Here is a 22,171-nt window from a genome sequence, read left to right as displayed (position 1 = left end):
ACAATAGACCTCCATTATTTGAATGTCAGCAGACAGCAAGAAGCCTCCCAGATCTCCAGATGCATTTGAGATATCAAAAAAGTACTCCAGAGTGTTGTTCAGCATGGGGGTGAGTAGAAAATGAAGGCTAATCATGTTTTGGGTGTACTATTCCTTTAAATAATCCTTAATATCTCTGAAACAAAAGTAGCACAAATTATAATTTTAATGGCACAAACCTGCACTAATGTAGCACCAATAATTCAGTCTACTTGCTGAGTTTTTTTCATGAGGATGGGGTGTCATGAGCTGGCTTAAGCCAAATTGATAAATGTAGTTAAACTTGAACTCTTTGCAGCATTTTCGTAAGTATATAAATTCACAAATCTCACGACAATTCATCTTGCTTGCAAGGTAAGGGAGTGCAGCTCAAGCTCCTCCCATTTGTTGGTGCAATCCATGGTGAAAACACCAGGGATCTGAAAGGTACAGCGGTGAACTCCCAATGGAAATTACCAAGGAAACTGTGCTGAATGCACCTTTAGTCTTTGTGTATCACTTTCAAAATAAAAATAAATCTGATAAATTTCAAAGAAACATTTCAAAGATGTTATTACAGCATATTTTATCCGGGACATGTTTTTGTTTAAAATAAAATACAGTAGATCATGTTAGACAAGTGTTTTGTAAATGTTTGTATTTGTTTAATATATTATTTTACAAATTCTTCTTTAAGGATAATAGGTCGAGAATCCAATACCTACTGTATGACCTATAATAAATAATGGTGGTTGGAGTACAGATTAGTGGTTGAATACCCACACACAGGCATGGCGAGTCAAGGTGAATGATTAGAGCGGGTTTTAATGATGCTAAAAAAAGAAAAGTGAAAAACAAAGCCGGGCTGTGAAACAACAGAAGATCTGACACTGAATGGAAAAATCAGAAACATTTATGCTGGAGAGCTTTATTATGTAGCTAATGTTTGACAGCTAAGTCAGCAAACAGATGAGAGACGACTGGTAGGTGCTAGGAGCCCAAATATCAAGGGTTTTGGCTAAACCTTGGAGTGCAGATAACATTTGTCCAACACACAACAGTTAACAATACCCAAAATGCAAACTTGCAACTACAAAAAAAACACATCCTGACAGATGGATACATTTTAGTGTGATCCCGACCTTCAACAACAGCAAATAAACATATTTCCAAAGCTACTAATTAGTTTCTTTGATTAGCCTGAAAAACAAAACCTTTTCTGGCAAACATTTAAATGCATAATGGGGCCATTAAGGTGAAGGTCTTGAAAAGCATGGTAATTAGAAATTTTTTAAAAGGCCTATGGTGTAAAAAAATGCTGCAGCTCACTCACAAAGTGTATCAAATTTTCTATTACAAGTACCTTTTTTGCTAAATACATTATAAATGTGGTACAATAATTTCTTCCATTTGTACTTTTAATTATTTGTTATAAGCTAAAGACATTTACTGTAGAGAAATAGTTCAATTAGTTAAATGGTCAAAGGTAAGGCCAGAGTCTTCTCAACATTTTCCTGAAAAACTCAACGAGGTCTAACTAGATAAAAACTCATTGATAGGCTCTCTAAAAACATGGCCTTTGCACTTTACTATTTTTATCTTCCAAATATTTCATAGTCATATGCAACCTCCTGAACACACTGCTAGAGAGTGAAAAAGATAGAGAGTGAGGAGGAATACATTATTAGCTAAGACTGCTAATAGGAGTTAGCCGTACCAAGTAAAATATCGACTGGATATAGTCCACTGGTTTTGAAAATTAGACCTGAAACACAGTTAAATTTGGTTTGAAATTGATCCAAGGTCCAAGTTTGGTGTTCACAGGTAAATCAATACGGATACAACAGGAACCAGCTAAATTAATGTCATTTGTAACGTTCCAGTAAGAGTGTTTGTATTAAACTTTTGAAAAAAAACAAAAAAACAACATGAACATATTCTGACCAGTGGTAAAGGCACCCCGAGTACCACTGGGGGTAAATATAGCACACTGTTAGAAGCATGGATTTATGTTGCGTTTACAACTTCAAAAACAACTTCAACATTATCTGAGCTGCTTGCACAGTTATGCATGACAATCTGCACGGCAGTTCATGTGGAGTATTAACGTTTTAGTCACACTGGATTGCTCTCAGCACTAAATTATTTATGAGTTGCACATGATTTATGGGGAAACTTTGACTCTGGGGAAGTGTCACAGTGACATGCTGCTGACAGGGCAAATCCAACTGCAAATAATAACTACATGATAATTTGCTCTTGATGCCTTAATCTGCATCCCTGCTATAAAGCCTTGTTAAGCTTGGTGTAGTAATAATGCTTATTAATGTTGTCTAAATTCATCTTTAAATCTTCCTATATTTTAAATCTGCTTGACCCAGAATGTACATTAACATAAGAATACAAAGTCTGCACTTAAAACATAAAATGTATGAGTTATTGAGGGATGGCACTAGAGGGACGGAGTCACCCTTAGGAGCTCAGTGGCCATGAATTGTGCCTCACTCCTTGAAAGAGAGCTTCTGAATAAAACATGAGTGAGCATGGAAGTACTGTATTATAAGTTTATAGAACAAATCCCCCAAGGTTCTTAAGAGTACTACAATGGGGATTCATTTAGATCAGTAGGTCAGGGAGGAGAACGGATGTCCCTGATGTATTTCAACAGCAGTAAGATGAATCTATGAAGGAATCCAGGTCAGACATGGGGGACAAAACAACCTCGCTGCACAGGCAAGGGGGCTCAGTGATGGGCTGAAGCTGACTGATTCTGGCTCCAGTGAAGCAACACCCCCACTCGTGTGTTGGCTGTTAGCTCACCGTGACCATGGAGATGTGCCAGAAGGCCAGCCACCACCACTCTAAATTAATTCCAGCCCACTGTTGGTCACACAGAGCCAGTCGATAAAGCGTCAGCCATGCATGTAGGGGGACGACCCTGTCCAATTGTTTTACCTCTCTCAAATTCAGATCCACAATGCCAGCTTGCCTAGGCTTCCATAGGCTTAACTCAGATGTACTTCAGGACACAGAGCTGGTGGCACAAATACTTGTAAGCTTGATGAACACTTCTGTCAGGAGCAAAACACACCCATTCCACACATAGCTAACATTACACCTACATGAGCAAAAGTGGAAAAAAAAAATTGAATAGCAGAATCCAGAGTGGGATTTCAAAATCATTTAAATATTATAAAACTAGTTCTGAAAAAAATCATATATTCTGTATTTGACAATTTATTTTTAGTTTATGGATTGAGATCATTATTACTATATTTTTGTTGTCAGTTTATGACTAATATAGCAACAGCTGATGTGTCGAATTAGCTTGGACATTCTACTTCAGAATGTGGCAGCATGACCGCCATGACCCTTAGCCAATCACGCTTAGCTTAGCTCCTCCCTTGCACATCACACAACCTGTAATCAGCAGACAAAGAAAACTTTCCAAAATTATATGAAATACAACGTTTTCAATATTTAACTTCAGTTATTTTAAAAAAACTATTTATTTATTTTGCTCATATCTCTTTAAAATATGATAACTATATAAACTTCACAATAAAGAATATTTGACATTATCGCAAAAAATAAATAATGCTTACAATATAACCTTTTTTTTTTTTTACAGTTACTCTCAAACTGCAAATATGACACAAAATCTGCCTATTCAAATAAGAAAGAACCAAACTGGCATGCACACCTTAACATTCGTGCAAACAATCTTTGTAGATCATCCAACAAACACTTACTTATTATTGCACATGTAATTTAATGGTCCTTATTTGGAGTCCTTCAGAAAAATCATGCCCTTTGTGTTTTTTTTTTTCTTCTGTTGCAAAAAGAATTTTGAGAAGTGAGAGGTGTCTATTGATTAGACCTCTTCAAAAAATTTACAATTTTTGATTTTAATAGCATCTTATTTATCATTCTTTCGACCAGACAAACTCAAAAATCACAATATTTTTTTTCTCAGACAATGCTTATACCGTCATTTTGTTTTAGGGGTAGGGTACACAATTTTGCTATAACTTCTTATAATTCTTAAAAAATATATTTACAAATCTTGCATTAATACCATTGAAAAGCTAGAAAAATTCTCTACTAGTCCATGTAAAAATAATACAATTTGTTTTATTTGTACATTACCAATTCAAAAAAAGAAAAAAACAGAAAACTTCAATTAAGAATTGCTATTCATTTAAAAATTCAAAATGTAGAAAACACATTATAAAGTTATTTTCTTGTTTAATACTTTATACAACGACATTGGTATTTTCTTGACTCATGTTGTATATAATAAATTATGTAAATAAAATTTTTAAATTTTATTTGATTTTAATGAAATTTACAAATATAGGCAAATAAAACAAATTGTATATATTTTAATATGGACATTAGGTTTAAAATAGTAATACAGACAACTTTGTAAGTCTCTTTAATTAAAAGTTGAGCAAAATTCTGTAACCTGTTTGCTAAAAAAATGACGGTTATAACGTAAGGGCCTTTGGGGCAGGCATACGCATGTCTGAGAACAAAATGATTGTGATTTTTGAGTTTAAGTTTGAGAGAATGGGAAAAATTCCAGTTTGCTATGAAAATCCAAAATAGCTTTTTTTTTTGAAGAGGTCTAAAAGTGATATAAAGGTGTTAAGTTCACAGCATTCACTTCCAGAAACTAAAACAGACGTGGTTCGGTCTCTTTATGTAGTTACAAAAAAATATTTTTACATTCCTTTTACATAATTGTACTGTTTTATCTGTAAATAAATTATCATTTTCAAGTCATCCTCAGAGAAATGCAACTTAACCAAGCAATTTGACCTCAATTGTAAAGAAGCTTTCAGTAGAGGTGGGCATATTTAATGGTTGTTTGAATGTAACTGTAATGAGAGAGTTTGGAAGGTAACAACACCATCCCACTCACTCATGGTATTTCAATTAGAGAAGGATTTCAGAGCATGCAGTCTTTCTGAGTGACACAGGATTTGCCATTAAACCTTAGAGTATCTGCCTTCCATCGAAGTACCTCCCCATGTGTAGCAGCACATGAAAAGCAAAATCAATGTGGATCACCCACTCAGTTCTCCACAACACAGGAATTATGCATGTAGTTCCTCACCACTCTTTTTAGCATTCTGTAATCAGAAAGGTGGTTTGAAATGTTTTGGGATATTAGTAAACAAGGTTCTGAATGAAGGGTAGAAATACTCATATGTTTAAATGACACTGATGAATAAGAATTTGGATAAAAAGATATCTTTTTATGATATCAAGGTTTCTACACAAACAGAACTAATAACAAAATTATAAAGCATGTCTCTGTAAATTGCCTTGAGATGACATATGTTGTGAATTTGCGCTAAATAAATAACCTGCACTGAATTGAATATAAAAATGCATTATTACTGCTGATAATTGTTATAACACATTGTTATATTTTATACAGTAGATAAAACAATGCTTAAAAAAATACATTTCTTTATTTTTGAATTTATGTAAATATATTTATATTTATTGAATTTTATTTATTTTGTATTAAAATGCTGAAATCAGTGGACACGTTTTGTACTTAATATTGTATGTTTTTAGTGATGATTGACCATTTGCTAAGCAAAACGCAAGCTGGAGGTTGAAAAACACATCATCAGAGGGTAAAAGACAAGCTTGTGTATGTTTCCAACTTCTAAAACAGTATATTTTAACAATCAAGTGATTGTGAATGCTCCTTTCTTCGTCAAACCTCCACCTTCTCTGATTTTTGTGACTGGAAATACTACTGGACTGCTAAATTTGTCTTTTTAGATGAAACGATAGAAGTGCGGAATGCTTCTTTTAGCCATTTAAGTCTGTCTGAAAGCTACTAGTCTGTCTGAAACGCAAAAAAATTATTAAAATTAGACAGTTACTCTGGGCCTTACTGAATGCTCTGGCAATTTCTTGTAAAAAAAAAAATCCAGATAAATTGATTCTGAAGGCTGAAGCTCGCTGCTACTTCAAATTGGGCCAAGACTATAGCCATATATTAAAGGTCTTAAAAAAGTCTATTTGAAAAAATTTTGTATTGATTAATGGAAAGGAATTGAATCAACATTTAAACCATTATTAGGTGTTTTGGAAAAAAAATAACAGTGGTTGAAAACATGGTAATTGATGGAAGGAATCAATGGGATATTTCTGTGTGAAAGAGGTGGCAAAAATTCAGCTTCTTGAGTGTTTTAGGTCAAAAAACTTGTAAAAACCAACCCATATTATTGCAGCTTTAGTGAAATGTACTCTAATGATGTCTAAAAAGTCATACTATTAAGTAATGACCTGTACACAAATCAATGGACATGCTTTGTTTCAGCTAAGTGCTTCCCACTGGACATTATTGCTTGTTTTATTAGCTTCTATCTTCCAATTCAAGTAAAAAAACACAGATAAAAAAAAAACCTTTCTGCAAATGTAGCAATAGTGCAAAGTTTCTAAAACAGTCTTCAAACAAAAGATGATTGATTTTAGATTTAAGTCATTTTATCACTGAAGACTTTTCTTTTATTACTTAGCAAATAGCTGGATTGATATTAAAATAAAACACCAGCAGTTATTTACTGCAGGTAAGATGTGAACTCCTAATAACCATCTAACAGAACCCAACTTCAAAACTCTTGAACCCCTTAAGACATACGGTCTCAAAGAGAGCTGTCATGTTTCGGATTAAAGAAGCATTTGCCACAATCTGTTGTCCTAATTAGCATTACATGGAGGGTGACACAAGCACATACGGCAGCAGCCTCAATAAGTGCTACCACTTAATCATCAGCCTCTGTAGTATAATGCTAATGGATTACACACTTGTGGTCCACCCGTCAGCCCCTCATAGGATGTGTGACTCATTCAGAGTGAAAAAAAAAAAAAAAAGTGAATGCTTGATTTTATTCTATTTCATTAAAGCAGCAGAGGAGAGGGGTGTTCAGCAACAGTGGCCAAAGTCACAGAGCGTCCCTAGAGCATACAACCTATGCTATTCGTAAGAATAGTTTTTAAAATTGAGCACCGGACGTATCTGGACAGGATTAGCTGGCATGTACGCACTCATGTCTGTTGATAAATGGGTCTCCACATTTTACTTGCCCGACAAAAAAGATGTGCATGGCAATAGAGGGAAAAAGAATGGAAAAGAGCAAAGTAAAACATTCATTGGACAGAGCTGATTGATGGCATTATCATGTTAGAGGCGAAGTGGCCTGAGAAAGCCGGGGTGATGATGTATTGTTTAACAATACATCGGAACAGTAAGTGAATACAAACCGCTGCTTTCCTTTCTCCTCATCTCTATGCCTGCGAATGTGGGCGTGCAGGAGAGCACAGCTTGGTGTCTCAGCTGGAAAAGGAAGACTGATGAGTTGAGATATGATGTATGTCCTGTCCCCCTGCTCCCTCTCCATCAGCAGGCATCCACAGCATGGGTAATGATGATGAGGGCAGCCTGGACAGCAGCATATTACTTCACAATGTTAAAAGATAATGAACTAGCTTCCTGCTGTGCTGTGGTATCTTCTCAGGCATCCAATTACAGCCTCTAAAATCCATCTCCAGATGACCCAAAAAACACACTCATTCGCCACTATTTTACAGCTTAAGTGTAATTGGGAATGCCAACAGAGAGATCGTCAAGGGTTGTTTAGTAAGGCTATTAATCTACATTTTTAATATACTAATGGATGTTTGTCTGGTTGAAACAGAAAAAAAATTGCACAAAGAAATATACAGGAGGAAAACATCTGAAAAGGCAGTTGAAGAAGAAACATAAGCGATGTAGGTTTGACAGAGAGTTCGGAGGTATTTTCTCACTCTGAACTCTGTGAAAGTTCTGACTAGTCCTTTCATTTGTGCTTTGAAATAATTGCTGCATCTGCAAAAGCTCTGCTTCACAGTTTGAAATTGGTGACAAAGTGGCGAACGGTGCTCTGAGCCCTCCCAGTGCATGTGGGTATGTGACAACACACAGGAGGAACCTTCTTCAAAGGGGAGCTAAAAAAAAAGAAAGTCCCCTCTCAAAAGGACGCTGCTGCTTTCCCACAAGTGTAACCCGTGGCAGAGCCTATCACTTTGGCTGCTGTATTGCAATAAAAAAAAAAAAACCTATTTAGAATAAACCATGCAGGCTGCAACATTTTAAAACCTCCCATAAAGAAGACAGGGTTGGGTCAGAGGAACAGCTGAAGTAATGGACCATAAATGTGATCCAATCCAAAATAAACGTCCAATTTCTAAGAATCATTAGCTTCACTACACAGCAACCTTTAGAGACATAGTCAGGTATATAGCTTGATTCGATGTTTCAAATTATTTTGGGTCAAAACCTAATTCAAAGCTTTAACACTGTGACAAGATTTAGTCTTAGCTCATTAGACTAATTAGAGCTAATTACAGATGAACAGACTTTCTAAAGAAGCTGTTATGTCAACATGCCCTCAGCATTCTCTATGAAGTCAGTCCTCTTAACTTAATTTAAGAAAAGATTTAAGAGTTAACCCTTTGCTCTTCTGTCCCTTTTGTCTCGTGGCTTTTCTCCCCCTCTCCTCATCAATGTAGGGGATTTCTTGTTTATTTTCCATCAGTACTGATCATAAAACTCATCCACAATTATTAAAAGTAGTAACACGGCAAACAAAAGGATAAGCTTGGGTTTTTGAAGCAGATCAGTCCCTCAGAGGTTGTATCTAGATTCTTTAGTTTGAAACAACTCTTGCAAACAGTGAGGAAGCATTAGGGTCTGCACCTAGATTAGATTAGATTAGATGAGATGAGCTTTATTGATCTCACAGCGGAGAAATTCACTCGTCACATATTGGCATAGAAGTTAAAGAAGGTGCAAACAAGGAGGAAAAAGGTGCATTAAGAATAAACAATATATATATATATACAGTATATCAAGATGAATAAGGATTAAGGTGCAAGTCACTGGAAAAAATCTGTGTCTAAAAAAGGTATTTTTTCTTAAAATAAGTGCATTTGTTCTTGGATTGAGGAGGTAAAAGAGACATTTTGCCAATGGAACAAGACAATATACACTTAAAATAAGAAAACACAATTGCATTGTCTTATTTCAACTGCATGTTGTCTAATTATTTTATTTTAAGAGTAAAAATACTCATTCCATTGGCAAACTATCTATTTTACCCACTCAAATGAAGGTTAAATACACTTCATTTAAGATATTTTTACTTATTTCTATATCGTATCGCACACAATGAAAAACAAAATAAAAATAAGAAATAAAAAAATAAGAAATAAAAAATAAAAATATGTACAATCCGGATGGCTTATATACAGGTGGATTTACTTTTACGTTAAAGTGTAGTAGGTAAGGAGCAACGGTGAGGTAGTGGTATGACTATTCTGTTCACATATCTATTCAGCATATTGCACAGAATATTGCACAGTCAATAAATAAAAAACTATAATATTTATTAGTTATTGTGGTTGTAGTGCATTATTATAGGGTCTGGTGGCAGCAGGAATGAATGACCTGCGGGAGCGCTCCTTCTTACAGACAGGGTGTCTAAGTCTCTGACAGCATGTGTGCTGTTTCTGGATCAACCAGATCATGCAAATTTTAAATAATTTAATCAAATAAAATGTTGATTTGTTGGAGCTTGGTATACTGCATTGCTTTCTTTTGTAGTAAGAATATTGGTTGTAGATTAGTTTTATAGGTATTTCCCCCATATTTCCACACAATAACTATAGAATGGAAGGATGAAGGAACAAACCATTTTGATTCAAATAGGTTTTAATTTGGCGTAACATAAGAATAGTTTTGAAATTTTGCTATTTAGAATATTTATATGCACCTTCCAATTCAAGTTATTATCAATGTTGATACCCATAAACTACTTTCCTTTTTCCACATACAATATATTTAGTTTTTTTTTTCAGATTTATGAAAAGTTTATTTACATCAAACCATATTTTTAGTTTCTCCAGTTTAGTTCCCAGAGTACTCAAAAGCTGCGCCTAGAAATATTTGAAGATTAGACGATAAATGTATTGAACTAAAGTTGGGAATCTTAAAGTTTTTGTGGGTAATATGATGCCAGCACAATAAGTAATACATTTATTTAAAGGTTAGTTAGTTAGTTTGAACATCTTTACAAGCCATAAGGTAAAGACCAGGGATTTCAGTAAATGTAACCCTGTGTTATAATGTAATGTTAAAGTTTTGATTTTGCAAATCCCAGACGAACGTCAGTACTGTAGACCAAAATCTCAGTTTGCAGCTCTTGACAAGTTTCAAACATATAAAGCTTACTGTTTTATCTGCTTTGCTTCTTTTCTCCACCACCAAGATGAAATAGGCTGCATTCCAGCAGTGGTTGAAGGTGCTGACAGTCTTACTGGGTTTTTACTGAATCGATAAGCAAAGGGTAAATCTTGCCAAAAGGAATAAATCAACATTGTTCAGATGTAGAACAAACATAGACTCAGAAAACTTTTGCGAATTTCACTCTGACTGCATCTCAAACAAAACAAATAACTTGGACTTGCTACTGCTCTGCATCTTTAGCGTATTTACTAACATACCAATGAATTTGTTCAAATGAAGCGCTTACCTAGGGAAAAAACTAGTCTGAAAACATTCCCTTTATACGGTCAGAGCAAACGGGGGCATGCATCCATTCCACTTCTGACGATCTTGTAAAGAAACAGCTCACTTAATGTATTTTAGCATTTGTGTTAACAGATTAACCCTCTGGCAGGTCTCCCACTTCTTATTTCAACAGTCCTCATTATTAGGCCTGTATCCAATAGGTATAAAGTATTTTTTATACGTGGGGTATGACTACTTTATCTTCAGCATTCCTATTACAGACTTCAGTTTTGTTGTATTGGAATTGGAACATGTTTTCTCTTGAGGAGGTGATGGTGGGCTGATTTATCAGTATATTTGTGTGTGTGTAGAGCGGGGAATGTCGGCTCTGCTTTTACATTACCTTATTTCCTCTTTTCTATCTGCAAGAAGTGTAGCAGGGAGGCAGGAGAGGACCTTATCTGTGCGGCTTTTCATGCCACAGTGATCCAGAGTAATCTAATTCAGCCTTCCTTTTTCTCGCTTGTGTGCTTCTCACACATTGGGCCATGCAGATTGTAAAAACCATGTGTGTGACGGTGTGTGTGTATGTATAAATATATAGGTGTGTGTGTGTTTATGTGTGCATAAGAGCAAAAGAGGGTAAAGAAAAGGGGCCACAGGTAACTGGACAGAGTTAAGGGTTTCTGAATATGTGTCCACATATGAGTTTGTTTTGTGTGTTAAATGTTGAAGCACAGGATGCTCTGCACCTCTGGCAGTTGTTTGTGCAGGACAGACGAAAAATTGAGGAGGTAAGTGTGTTCATGTCACCAAGCCTGATGTTGCATAAATCCTGCAAATGTACCTAAATAGAATGAAAATAAAGGCAGAAAGTTGAATTCTATTTTTGAATTTTAAATAAATATAAAAAATACCTAAACCTCAAAATCCCAGAGTCAATGTTTTGTGCAAACTGATACAGGAATAAAAAAAAAAAGAAAAACTTTACGTAATGGGGATTAAAAGAAAATACATACATGCTATGTTGTGGCTTTTTGTAGCAATCAGTGGGAAAACTGCTGAATTGACAGCTTCTTTTAATCAAACATCCTCCACAAAAAGAGTATGTTACAAAAGGTAAGAGAATTAAATTCAAGCATATTAATGGAAAGTTGACTGAAAGGCAAACACAGGCTGGTGTTTTCGTTCAGCATCATTTTTACACAAAATAACCAAAACTGCTTTTCAGAAAAGTTTAGAGAAGCAATTAAAATCACAGCAACTTTTAAGGGTTGCCTTAAAACAGGTCTCAAAATCAATTGATTACTGTTATTTTATCCTCAGAGGACTACCTAAAAATATTCAGACAGCTATATTTGATTCAGAATGCTGCTGCCTGCGTCCTCACTAAACCTAAGAAAGTTTCCCCCAGAGAATTTACTTTTTGTAAAAGTAGTTTATCAATCACACTGACCTCTCAGGTTTTTGGCAGTGTTGCATTGGTGAAATTAGCAATTTGCATTTCCATGTTGGTAATAAGGTTATAGGAGTAACACCTGCTGATTATCAAAATGGCCAGCATACTAGGATAAAGAACTTAAGTTTAAATATTTACCATTCAAAATGTCCAGATGGCATATCATTGAGGCAATAAGACGGCATTGGTGCAATAACAAACGATGGAAAGAAGCGTCAACATATTTAGATTAAAAGACCTTTAAATAAAAAAAACATGTCAAAAGTTATCTATAAAGCAATGCTCTTTTTCAGCTGCCTCTTGAATTAAGGAATGACTAGAAATATGTGCTCAAAGTAAAAAAAAATAGTCATGGGGTTTGTTCGCCCTGTAGCTACCAGTTGAATACATTGATAATACATCTATATTTCACTGTATCAACTTAAGAACTGTAACTATAAAAAATTAAGACATTTGGAATTATGCAAAACCAAGGACACAAAAGGACACAGGAGAGAAGAGGCAGATGTGGAGCTTTTGTTATGACATTCCGTGCTACCCGACTATCCATCGAACCCTGTGACAATGCGCATGTGCAGACTGATATCATGTCACATGCTGCAGATACATAACGCTATATGGATGTGCTACAGCAGCATTTCTGACATTGGACATTTGTATGGGACAGAGCGGGATGGAAATGCTACCTGGCATAGCTGATGTTTACTAATGCCCTGCTGTTAGGAGGCTGACCTGGAACACGTAATGCACAGTATGTTGTGAACAACCACTCTTCAGATATTTAGATTGCTGCACCAAGAGGTGGATTTTTTGGGTGTATGCCCTGCTATCCCTGAAGGACCTCTGAGCAGAAACATTGGAGCCACCGGTAAACACATTTCAGGATAAAAGCCCATAGGATGGTGAGGGAGAACATGGAACTTAGAATAACAACAGATATGGGAATCATGTTGTGAGCTTTTCTTGGAAGGTTTGGACCCGCTTTGGCAGCCTGTGGCTAACGGACCTGATGGCTGCTGCTTCAGCAATAAAAAAGTGTGTTTAATAAGAGGCTTTAATTGGGATAAAGTCAGTCAACAAAGATCAGTAATAAACATTTGTTTTGGAGTTAGGGGCATGGTTGATGACTTGGTAGCTGCCAACATAAATTTACCTGTCTATGCTCTGCCTGCTTAGCATGTTTTTGCACCCTGTCATTACATCAAATTGATGCTGCTGACCTGCTGTCAGAGTGTGTCAGTATTGCCAAGTTTATAGGTGGTGAAATAAAAATAAAAAAACACTAGCTTGCCAGACTCAAAACTTCTCTACATAATCTTTACCTGGCTCCACAGCTGCCTTGTACAGGTGCTGGTCATAAAATTAGAATATCATGAAAAAGTAGATTGATTTCAGTAATTCCATTTAAAAAGTGAAACTTGTATATTATATTCATACATTACATACAAACTCATATATTTCAGATGTTTATTTTGTTTAATTTTGATGATTACAAATGACAACAAATGAAAATCTCAAATTCATCATATCAGAAAATTAGAATATTACTGAAGACCAATAAAAACAAAGGATTTATAGAAATGTTGGCCAACTGAAAAGTATGAACATGAAAAGTATGAGCATGTACAGCACTCAGTATTTAGTTGGGCCTCCTTTGGCCTGTATTACTGCAGCAATGCGGCGTGGCATGGAGTCGATCAGTCTGTGGCACTGCTCAGGTGTTATGATAGCCCAGGTTGCTCTAATAGTGGCTTTTAGCTCTTCTGAATTGTTGGGTCTGGTGTATTGCATCTTCTTCTTCACAATACCCCATAGATTTTCTATGGGGTTAAGGTCAGGATAGTTTGCTGGCCAATTAAGAACAGGGATACCATGGTCCTTCAACCAGGTACTGGTAGCTTTGGCACTGTGTGCAGGTGCCAAGTCCTGTTGGAAAATGAAATCTGCATCTCCAAAAAGTTGGTCAGCTGCAGGAAGCATGAAGTGCTCTAAAACTTCCTGGTATGTGGCTGCGTTGACCCTGGACCTCAGAAAACACAATGGACCAACACCAGCAGATGACATGGCACCCCAAACCATCACTGACTGTGGAAACTTTACACTGGACTTCAAGCAACGTGGATGAAGTGCCTCTCTTCTTTTCCTCCAGACTCTGGGACCTTGATTTCCAAAGGAAATGCAGAATTTACTTTAATCAGAGAACATGACTTTGGACCACTCACCAGCAGTCCAGTCCTGTTTCTCTTTAGCCCAGGCAAGACGCTTCTGACGCTGTCTGTGGTTCAAGAGTGGCTTGACACAAGGAATGCGACAGCAGAAACCCATGTCTTTCATACGTCTGTGTGTGGTGGTTCTTGAAGCACTCACTCCAGCTGCAGTCCACTCTTTGTGAATCTCCCCCACATTTTTGAATGGGTTTTGTTTCACAATCCTCTCCAGGGTGCGGTTATCTCTCTTGCTTGTACACTTTTTTCGACCACATCTTTTCCTTCCCTTCGCCTCTCTATTAATGTGCTTGGACACTGAGCTCTGTGAAAAGCCAGCCTCTTTAGCGATGACCTTTTGTGTCTTGCCCTCCTTGTGCAAGGTGTCGATGGTCGTCTTTTGGACAACTGTCAAGTCAGCAGTCTTCCCCATGATTGTGTAGCCTATAGAACTAGACTGAAAGACCATTTAAAGGCTTTTGCAGGTGGTTTGAGTTAATTAGCTGATTAGAGTGTGGCACCAGGGGCCATCAATTTTGAACCTTTTCACAATATTCTAATTTTCTGATATGATGAATTTGAGATTTTCATTTGTTGTCATTTGTAATCATCAAAATTAAACAAAATAAACATCTGAAATATATGAGTTTGTATGTAATGTATGAATATAATATACAAGTTTCACTTTTTAAATGGAATTACTGAAATCAATCTACTTTTTCATGATATTCTAATTTTATGACCAGCACCTGTATGTCTTTTGCACCACTCAAGTCACACGCCGAATAGGCTCAAAGCTTAAGCAATGGTATTTTGATGGTTCACTGGCCTTTCAGCTTTGTCTTCAATCATGGAATTTTTTTTCATAGCCTAATTAATATAGTATATTTACCTAAAGCAATATGCATCGTATGGTTGTTACATGTCAGGTACGCCAGTCATTGACCTTTACCAAGGCAATAGAACTGCCGTTAGTCCCTGGACTGACATGGCTATCACTGCCTCTACATAGTTAGGGAGAATGCAGAGGACAAATCTCCCACTGGGATCAGCTTCATAGTCATGGTAGGCCACTTCTTTGATTTTATTTATTTTGCTCAGGCTACTCCTAAGCCCACAGCCTGCCAAATGTTGAAAGGGCAATATCATTGACATTACTGTTAATATATAGTAGACATTTTACACATTCAGTAATAAAATTTTACACATTCATTTAAGAAGGGAGATGATTTTTAAGATTTTTTTTATAAAGGGGGATGCCATCCCCCCTCGACTCGAGTACTGTGTTTAGCTGGCATTACCAATGTATTCCACAGATCGATTTAGCTAGACGGCGAACGAAGCCCGTGACATCACGGCAACTTGGCAACGCCCTTGCCAAAAAATTTTATGCAATGCCTCTTTTTTTTCTTTTATGCATTCATCATTTTCATGTTTATAATATAACTACTGATAATAGTAAGACACAATCTCATACATTAAGTTCAGTTGACCGTTTCGTTTACACTTGCACTTTAAATATAAGGCTGAGGATTCTGATTTCCTGTTCAGTGACATTTACTATCATAATTTATACCAGCTTTAGACAAATACAAATAAAATGAGTAATTCCTTAACTGTGTTTGCCTGTTTGTGTAGCACCCTTAATTTAACTTTTATATTGTATTTGTATTCTAACACTATAAATTGCTTTAGGTTTATCACTAACTGCTGCTATTGTTTGTAGTAAGTGACAAGGCCAATGTCTTTTGTGGAACAGGATAATGTAAGTCAGCAATATCTAACTCGTAGGAGTTAGATAATGGGATAAGGAGGAACATAGAAAAAGGGAAGAGAATGAAATGAAAAAGCATGAGAAGAGGAATGAGGAGGAAGAGACGAATAAGTAAAAAAGTGAGAATAAAAAAGAAGTTTAAGGCCAAGGTAAAGTGTGCAAAAATGTATTTTCGTTACCGGTACCTAAAAAGAAGATTTTTTTTTCTGTAAATATTTGCTTCGATTTTTATAGAAAAGCTGCTATTTTAGTAAGGTTTTATAAACTTCTTTTCTAGTTTTATCATAAAATAGATACAAACACATCAGTGGGCACGTGCTTATATCAAAATAAGGGGAACCTAAAGCCCAACTTATGCATAAAATACATTTGGAAAATGAGATAGCACAACGTGCTCTGGCAAATCCATCCCTACTGAAGCAGTCATAATGCACATGTGGCAGAGCCTTCCAATAGACATTAAGTTATTTGGACATGATAAGGCTGACTTGAAGGTTTTTGGATCCTTACACTCCTAAATCAGTTTACAAATGAAAGCTGTGAGAACTACATTGTTTATATATATATATATATATATATATATATATATATATATATATATATATATATATATATATATATATATATATAAAGATATTGTACTGTATGCATATGGTCTAAGATAAAATGTCATGTGCGGCTTACTTGAGCTAAAGATAAAGGAATTGATATTAGCTTATTGGTCTGAAGTCATCTTTTCAGAGGAAGGTAAATATTAATTTCATTTAGAGATTTAGAGATGAAGAGCCAAGACTCCAGGGAAGAGTGGAGTGAGGGTTCCAATGCTCTACCTTGTTTTTTTCCTGTTTAGTGTTAACAGCATCAATGTTGGACACCTTCCAGCTTCTCTGTGCTGACAACTCTTTATAGGTAAAATGTTTTCATTTTCAAGAATCAAGACCCTTTATAATAATTATGAAAGCATAATGAAAATGTTATCGTCAAACAGGACTTGGCACTGTCTACACCGGGGGTTTCCAAACAGCACCCTGTGGACAAAGTTTTGCTCTTGAACTGATTTTCATGACTTAAATTCAAGAATGATTTAAATTTGGCCCTACATTACAATTATATAATCAAGCTGAGATTTTTAATATTCAAATAATGACAAGACACTACTTTAATGAGAGCTAGCTGTCACTAAGAAAAACTTAGCTTAGACAATTAATTTATTTTCTGTTGAAAAAAAGTCAAGCGTGTTAAATCTTTGAAAAAATGTACAGAAAAAGGACAGGGAGATTATTTTAAGTGCTTTTCTGGCCTACAGGTTTGTTGCACTGGATAGTAAATCAAACTGAGGAAAGGAAATAAATCTAAATGTAGCCTGCGAACACACACACAGAAAAGCACACTTTATCCAAGTTGAGGAAATAATCGTAAAATCGGTTTTATTGAGATGGATTATTGCTGCTATGATTGAAAAATAATATTCCTTTTGGTGAGCAATGACATTTGCTCACGATGTAAAATGAGTAGAACAATGAGACTCAGAGCGACTGACTGATTGACGGTGTTAATTCTTAATGAAAATTTCACAATGAGCTTTACATGAGTATAAAAACAAAACATACATCCAAAATGTCTGTGTAGAAATAATTGAGAATTACTTTTTTTTTTTTTATGTCTGATGCTTTTTGTTATCAAACAAAGCCGTTTCAAAAGAATCATGCAATTGTCTTCTTGGGTTTTGTCATATGAAAAGTGTGGGAGCATCTCTATATTCCTAGAGCACCCAAAGCAGGCTCTTACATCAGTGACATGAAAAGGAAACGAGAAAAGGAAGTCAGATAATACAGGAGCCTTAAAAATGCCGCTTCAATTATCCAGAGAATGGATCTGTGGGTGAGCATGCCTCGTATTCCTCTAAATCCAGGAACAGCCACCCACAGGCATCAATCATCTGCATAGCTATAGGCTATACTAGGAGAATGGGAATAACACAACTGTCGGGTCTCCATCATACAGATCAGAGATCCAAAATAAAAATAAATGGTGTCTTTTTTTTTTTCCAGTTTTCAGGATCAGCCCTGAGTCTTTATTTTTTTGGTCAACACACCTGATGTTTGTTGCTGTTCAGCCAAACGCTGCTGCTCTGTATCAGAGGCAGCACTCTCTGGTTTGCACAACGAAGCTACTGAAATGTATGAGGGATGACCTGCATGAACTCTGGCAACGGTGAATCTACACAGCAGACTCCCTGGGCCATGATGAGAGAGGCATACAGCTCTAGGCCTACCCTTAGGTCAAAGCCCACCTCAAGATCCAATCTGAGGCCTGTTGTAAGCTACATACACTTGTTTCTTTCCTTGATCCTAAATGCAGGCCTTGGGCAAGGGCTTGCAGTTTATTACCACCTCTACCTTCCTTATGAAAACAGTAGAAGTTCAGTAGGTGTGAAAGGCCAGCACCTGTGTGAAAATAGCTTTACAACAATGCAAATGCAGCTACTGTAGAAGGCTTTGTCAAATTTAAACAAAGTATGAAACATTTATGAAGCCAAATGGCTCCACCGTGTATTTAAAAATTCATGCAGAGTTTTCTACTTTTCTCCGTGTTTTTCTTTTCTTATTTTCTATTCATGTACAGCAATTTGAATTATCTCGTTACTAAAATGTGCTACAAATACCCTTAAATTGCCTTGCTTAACTGTGTAGATGGTTTACTAAAACTAAATCTGATGAGATCAAAGTAAAAGAAATTGTCTTAAATTTTTATGAATTATTAAACTTTTATCTGACCAGCTTTAAAAGCTGGCATACAGTTGATGTTTGGATGCGACACCATCCTGAAAAGAAATATCAGATGTGCTGCTGCCAGTTTGTTTCTTTAAGATGTTTATGCTCTTATTCTACACTAGAACATTAATTATACTATGTATGTATGTATGTATGTATGTATGTATGTATGTATGTATGTATGTATGTATGTATGTATGTATGTATGTATGTATGTATGTATGTATCTATCTATCTATCTATCTATCTATCTATCTATCTATCTATCTATCTATCTATCTATCTATCTATCTATCTATCTATCTATCTATCTATCTATCTATCTATCTATCTATCTATCTATCTATCTATCTATCTATCTATCTATCTATCTATCTATCTATCTATCTATCTATCTATCTATCTATCTATCTATCTATTACCAGTGAAGTTATATGAACACTACTCAATTTATGTAATCCGCTGTGATGTTTTACCATTGTTTAGATTACTGATGGCATTCCTGTTTGTTGTTTTGCTCCATGAGTTTCTGGAGAACAGATTTTTTAGTTAATTTAACAAGTGTCTGTTTGAAAGGCCTTGATGGGAAGAACATCATGGTCATACTGGTTTAATTTAGTAATAGAATAAAACGGGACGAAAGGTGATGTCACAAAGTGGTGCTTGAGAATACTTAAATGCTCCATTTTACATGCGGAGAAAAGAGCGTGTTTTGGTGCTCCACTGAGCTGGATGAGACATCACTCACCATGGCCAGAGGCACAATGCCTGCCAGTTCCTCCTGTGCCAGGAGGATCTCTGTCTCGACCTCTTGTGTGGTGGCACGAATGGCCGGGTACTCCACTTGCCAGGCCATCCAACGGCTGCCTGTCGGCTCTGGGAAGCTCTCCATTTTCAGATCAACCTGGAGCACCCTCTGAGCTCCCATCTCAGATCTGTAGCACAGACAGAAAAAAAAAAAAAGATATCAATGAAGGGTAAAACATAGGTTGGTGTGAAAAAATGACAGTGCTAGGTATCCATACCCTCCACATCTTCTCACAAAGCTTCATATATGTAGAAACTCCTATGATTTATGGTTCTTTTAGCTTTTGACTCGAACTTTCTAAATTTTATGTATTATTAAGTCTTGCTTCATTTTGTTTATTTAACAGGGATCATTATTCATTTTTAATTTTTATAATTAGATTTTTTTTTTTTTTTTTTTTTTTTACTTCTTGGTTCAGTTTTATGTTTCCTATTTGTTATAAGTTATTTTTGTTCATCATTTCCAGTTGCCATGCCACCGTTCCTCATGGTAATTAGCTTCATTGCAGTGGCGGCTTCTGCTCTCTGAAACAAGGGAGGCTCAACGGTGATGATTAAATCCAAACGTCATGTATTGAATTTACAAATGTTAAAACACATAAAATACATCAATATAACGGGTGAAAGTAGCTGTTGGGAAGTGCTCTGAAATAATAAACTCCAGAAACCAAGGCAAGAGTTTAGCACAAGATGACTGTTCTCATGAGGAAAACCTCTTCACTGTCTGGCCGCTGTCAGTCTTTCTTTGCCAAGCAGCATTGAGCAGCCAGCTTCATGACCCCCCTCCTCCTTAGAAGTTTAGCCTCACTGGAAGTAACGTATTGACGTAACCAATCAGGGCTCTACTTTCTCACCTCAACAGGCCGAGGCTCAAGCTCAACAGGGATTTTACATAGAGGCTGACAGGAAGCGTCCTGCTGCTCCAAAGTGAAGGGACGATCACATAAAAGAGTGCATTTAAGCGCATATTTAATGCAGTTTAATTATTACATTTACGAAGCTTGACAATTCATATTTTACTTAATGCAGAATTTTATAGCTTTCTATGCCAGTGCCTGATTTACCTCATGCCTACCTGACTCCTCATTTGCAGAGACTCTGCTCTGTTATTATCTCCATTACAAATGGAAACCATTCTAGTCCATACAATAATTCCCACCTGCGTATAGCTCTCACCGACGTTGGTCAGAAATCTGGATGAAATCTATCTTTGATAGATGAGCCGCTGGCTGTCAGACAGCAGAATGGTTAAAGTCGATCTAGTACATTACAGAACCTGAGCAGGCAAGGTTGCTCCTTCTCTATTCATTTCCTATGGAACTTGTCAAAGAGGGATCGATTGCTTACCTTCCTCCAGCCAAGCCAAAGGCAAAACTCATGCATCTACAATTTGAGCTGAAATATGTGGGCCTTCACATGCCATGGTATTATGTGACCAAAGAAACTTACAAAATGTTACATTTTTGTAGCTCTTGCTCGTCCCAAAACAAATCAGTGAGGTTAGATGTGGGGAGTGGCAGCCTAGTGGTTAGGGCATAGGGCCTGGAGTCCTGAGTTTCTGCGTTTGACCCCACTAACACAGACTGCAACTCTGGGTCTCTGAGAAAGACCCTTAACCCCACACTGTTCCCCACGTCACAAAATGGCAGCCCACTGCTCCCCAAGGGTATGGTTTAAATACAGTGGTAAGTTTTTCAATAAGTTCAATTATTATTATTAGAGGTGAGGTCGACATACACTACAGTCTGCAACTTTCCTATATCACATGATTTCAATCAATTCTACTCAGGTCTTCTGACACTTCATCCTTGAAAATGTCAAAAAACTTTCCTATTTCATAACTAATTCTATTTCTTGGAGACAAGTCACATAAGAGCGATTATTTACAACTGCCCTGTGTTGAGTTTCGGGACGTTGGCAAAGAGAGCCATCTGTAGCTGTTGTTTGTAGCTTGTCAAGCAGATACTGTAGGGGAGGCTTCCTGTTGCATGATTGCATCCTACAAACCTTTTGTGTGAATTTTTTGCACTACAATTTTTGCAACAAATCACAGAGTAAACATGATTTCACTATCCATCTCCTCCAAATCCTGGTGCTTCTCCTTTTGCCTGTATTAATTTAGGTCCAACTTCAAGAGTCAATAAGTTGTAAAACTATTCAAATTCTGTCACAATGTATGAGGGTGTCTGTGAACCAGGACCTCTTAAGCCCTGGCAGAGAATCTCCAACGGATTTAGTTATCGACATGGACTAGGCCATAATAGCAATGAGCATGCTATGATGCAAACCATTTCATAGTTCCACTGGCTGTATATTTAGTGTTGTTGGCAGACTAGTGTATCTCAAGCCTAGTCTCACATCATTTTTGGCATAGTTTCTTTCCAAGTAGTAATTCATTATTGACCTCTATTCTGTTTGTCTTTTATTGTATTCTAAGCAGCTTCATTGTTCCTGCAGACAACTATCGCCAAAAGCACGATGCTACCACCACCATCTGTCTCAGTGGAGATATTGTTCGATTCTTAGTGGATAAGATAAATATAATTGAACTTTATT

General features: G+C 36.4%; 1 protein-coding gene across 1 annotated transcript in view; it reads right to left on the bottom strand.

Moving 5' to 3' along the window:
• Nucleotides 1–22,171, bottom strand: part of si:dkeyp-14d3.1 (transmembrane protein 132C) — a 257,247-nt gene that overhangs the window by 57,104 nt on the left and 177,972 nt on the right. The window contains exon 4 of the mRNA XM_038299362.1: nucleotides 19,557–19,743. Within this exon, the coding sequence (XP_038155290.1) occupies nucleotides 19,557–19,743 (187 nt within the window). The remainder of the gene's footprint in view (nucleotides 1–19,556; nucleotides 19,744–22,171) is intronic.

The sequence above is a fragment of the Cyprinodon tularosa genome, unplaced genomic scaffold (assembly GCF_016077235.1).
Source record: "Cyprinodon tularosa strain WSP-4 unplaced genomic scaffold, ASM1607723v1 ctg426, whole genome shotgun sequence".
In the NCBI taxonomy this organism is placed as follows: Eukaryota; Metazoa; Chordata; class Actinopteri; order Cyprinodontiformes; family Cyprinodontidae; genus Cyprinodon; species Cyprinodon tularosa.
The sequence above is the reverse complement of the archived record's forward strand: the minus strand, read 5'-3'. Positions and strand labels throughout refer to the sequence as shown.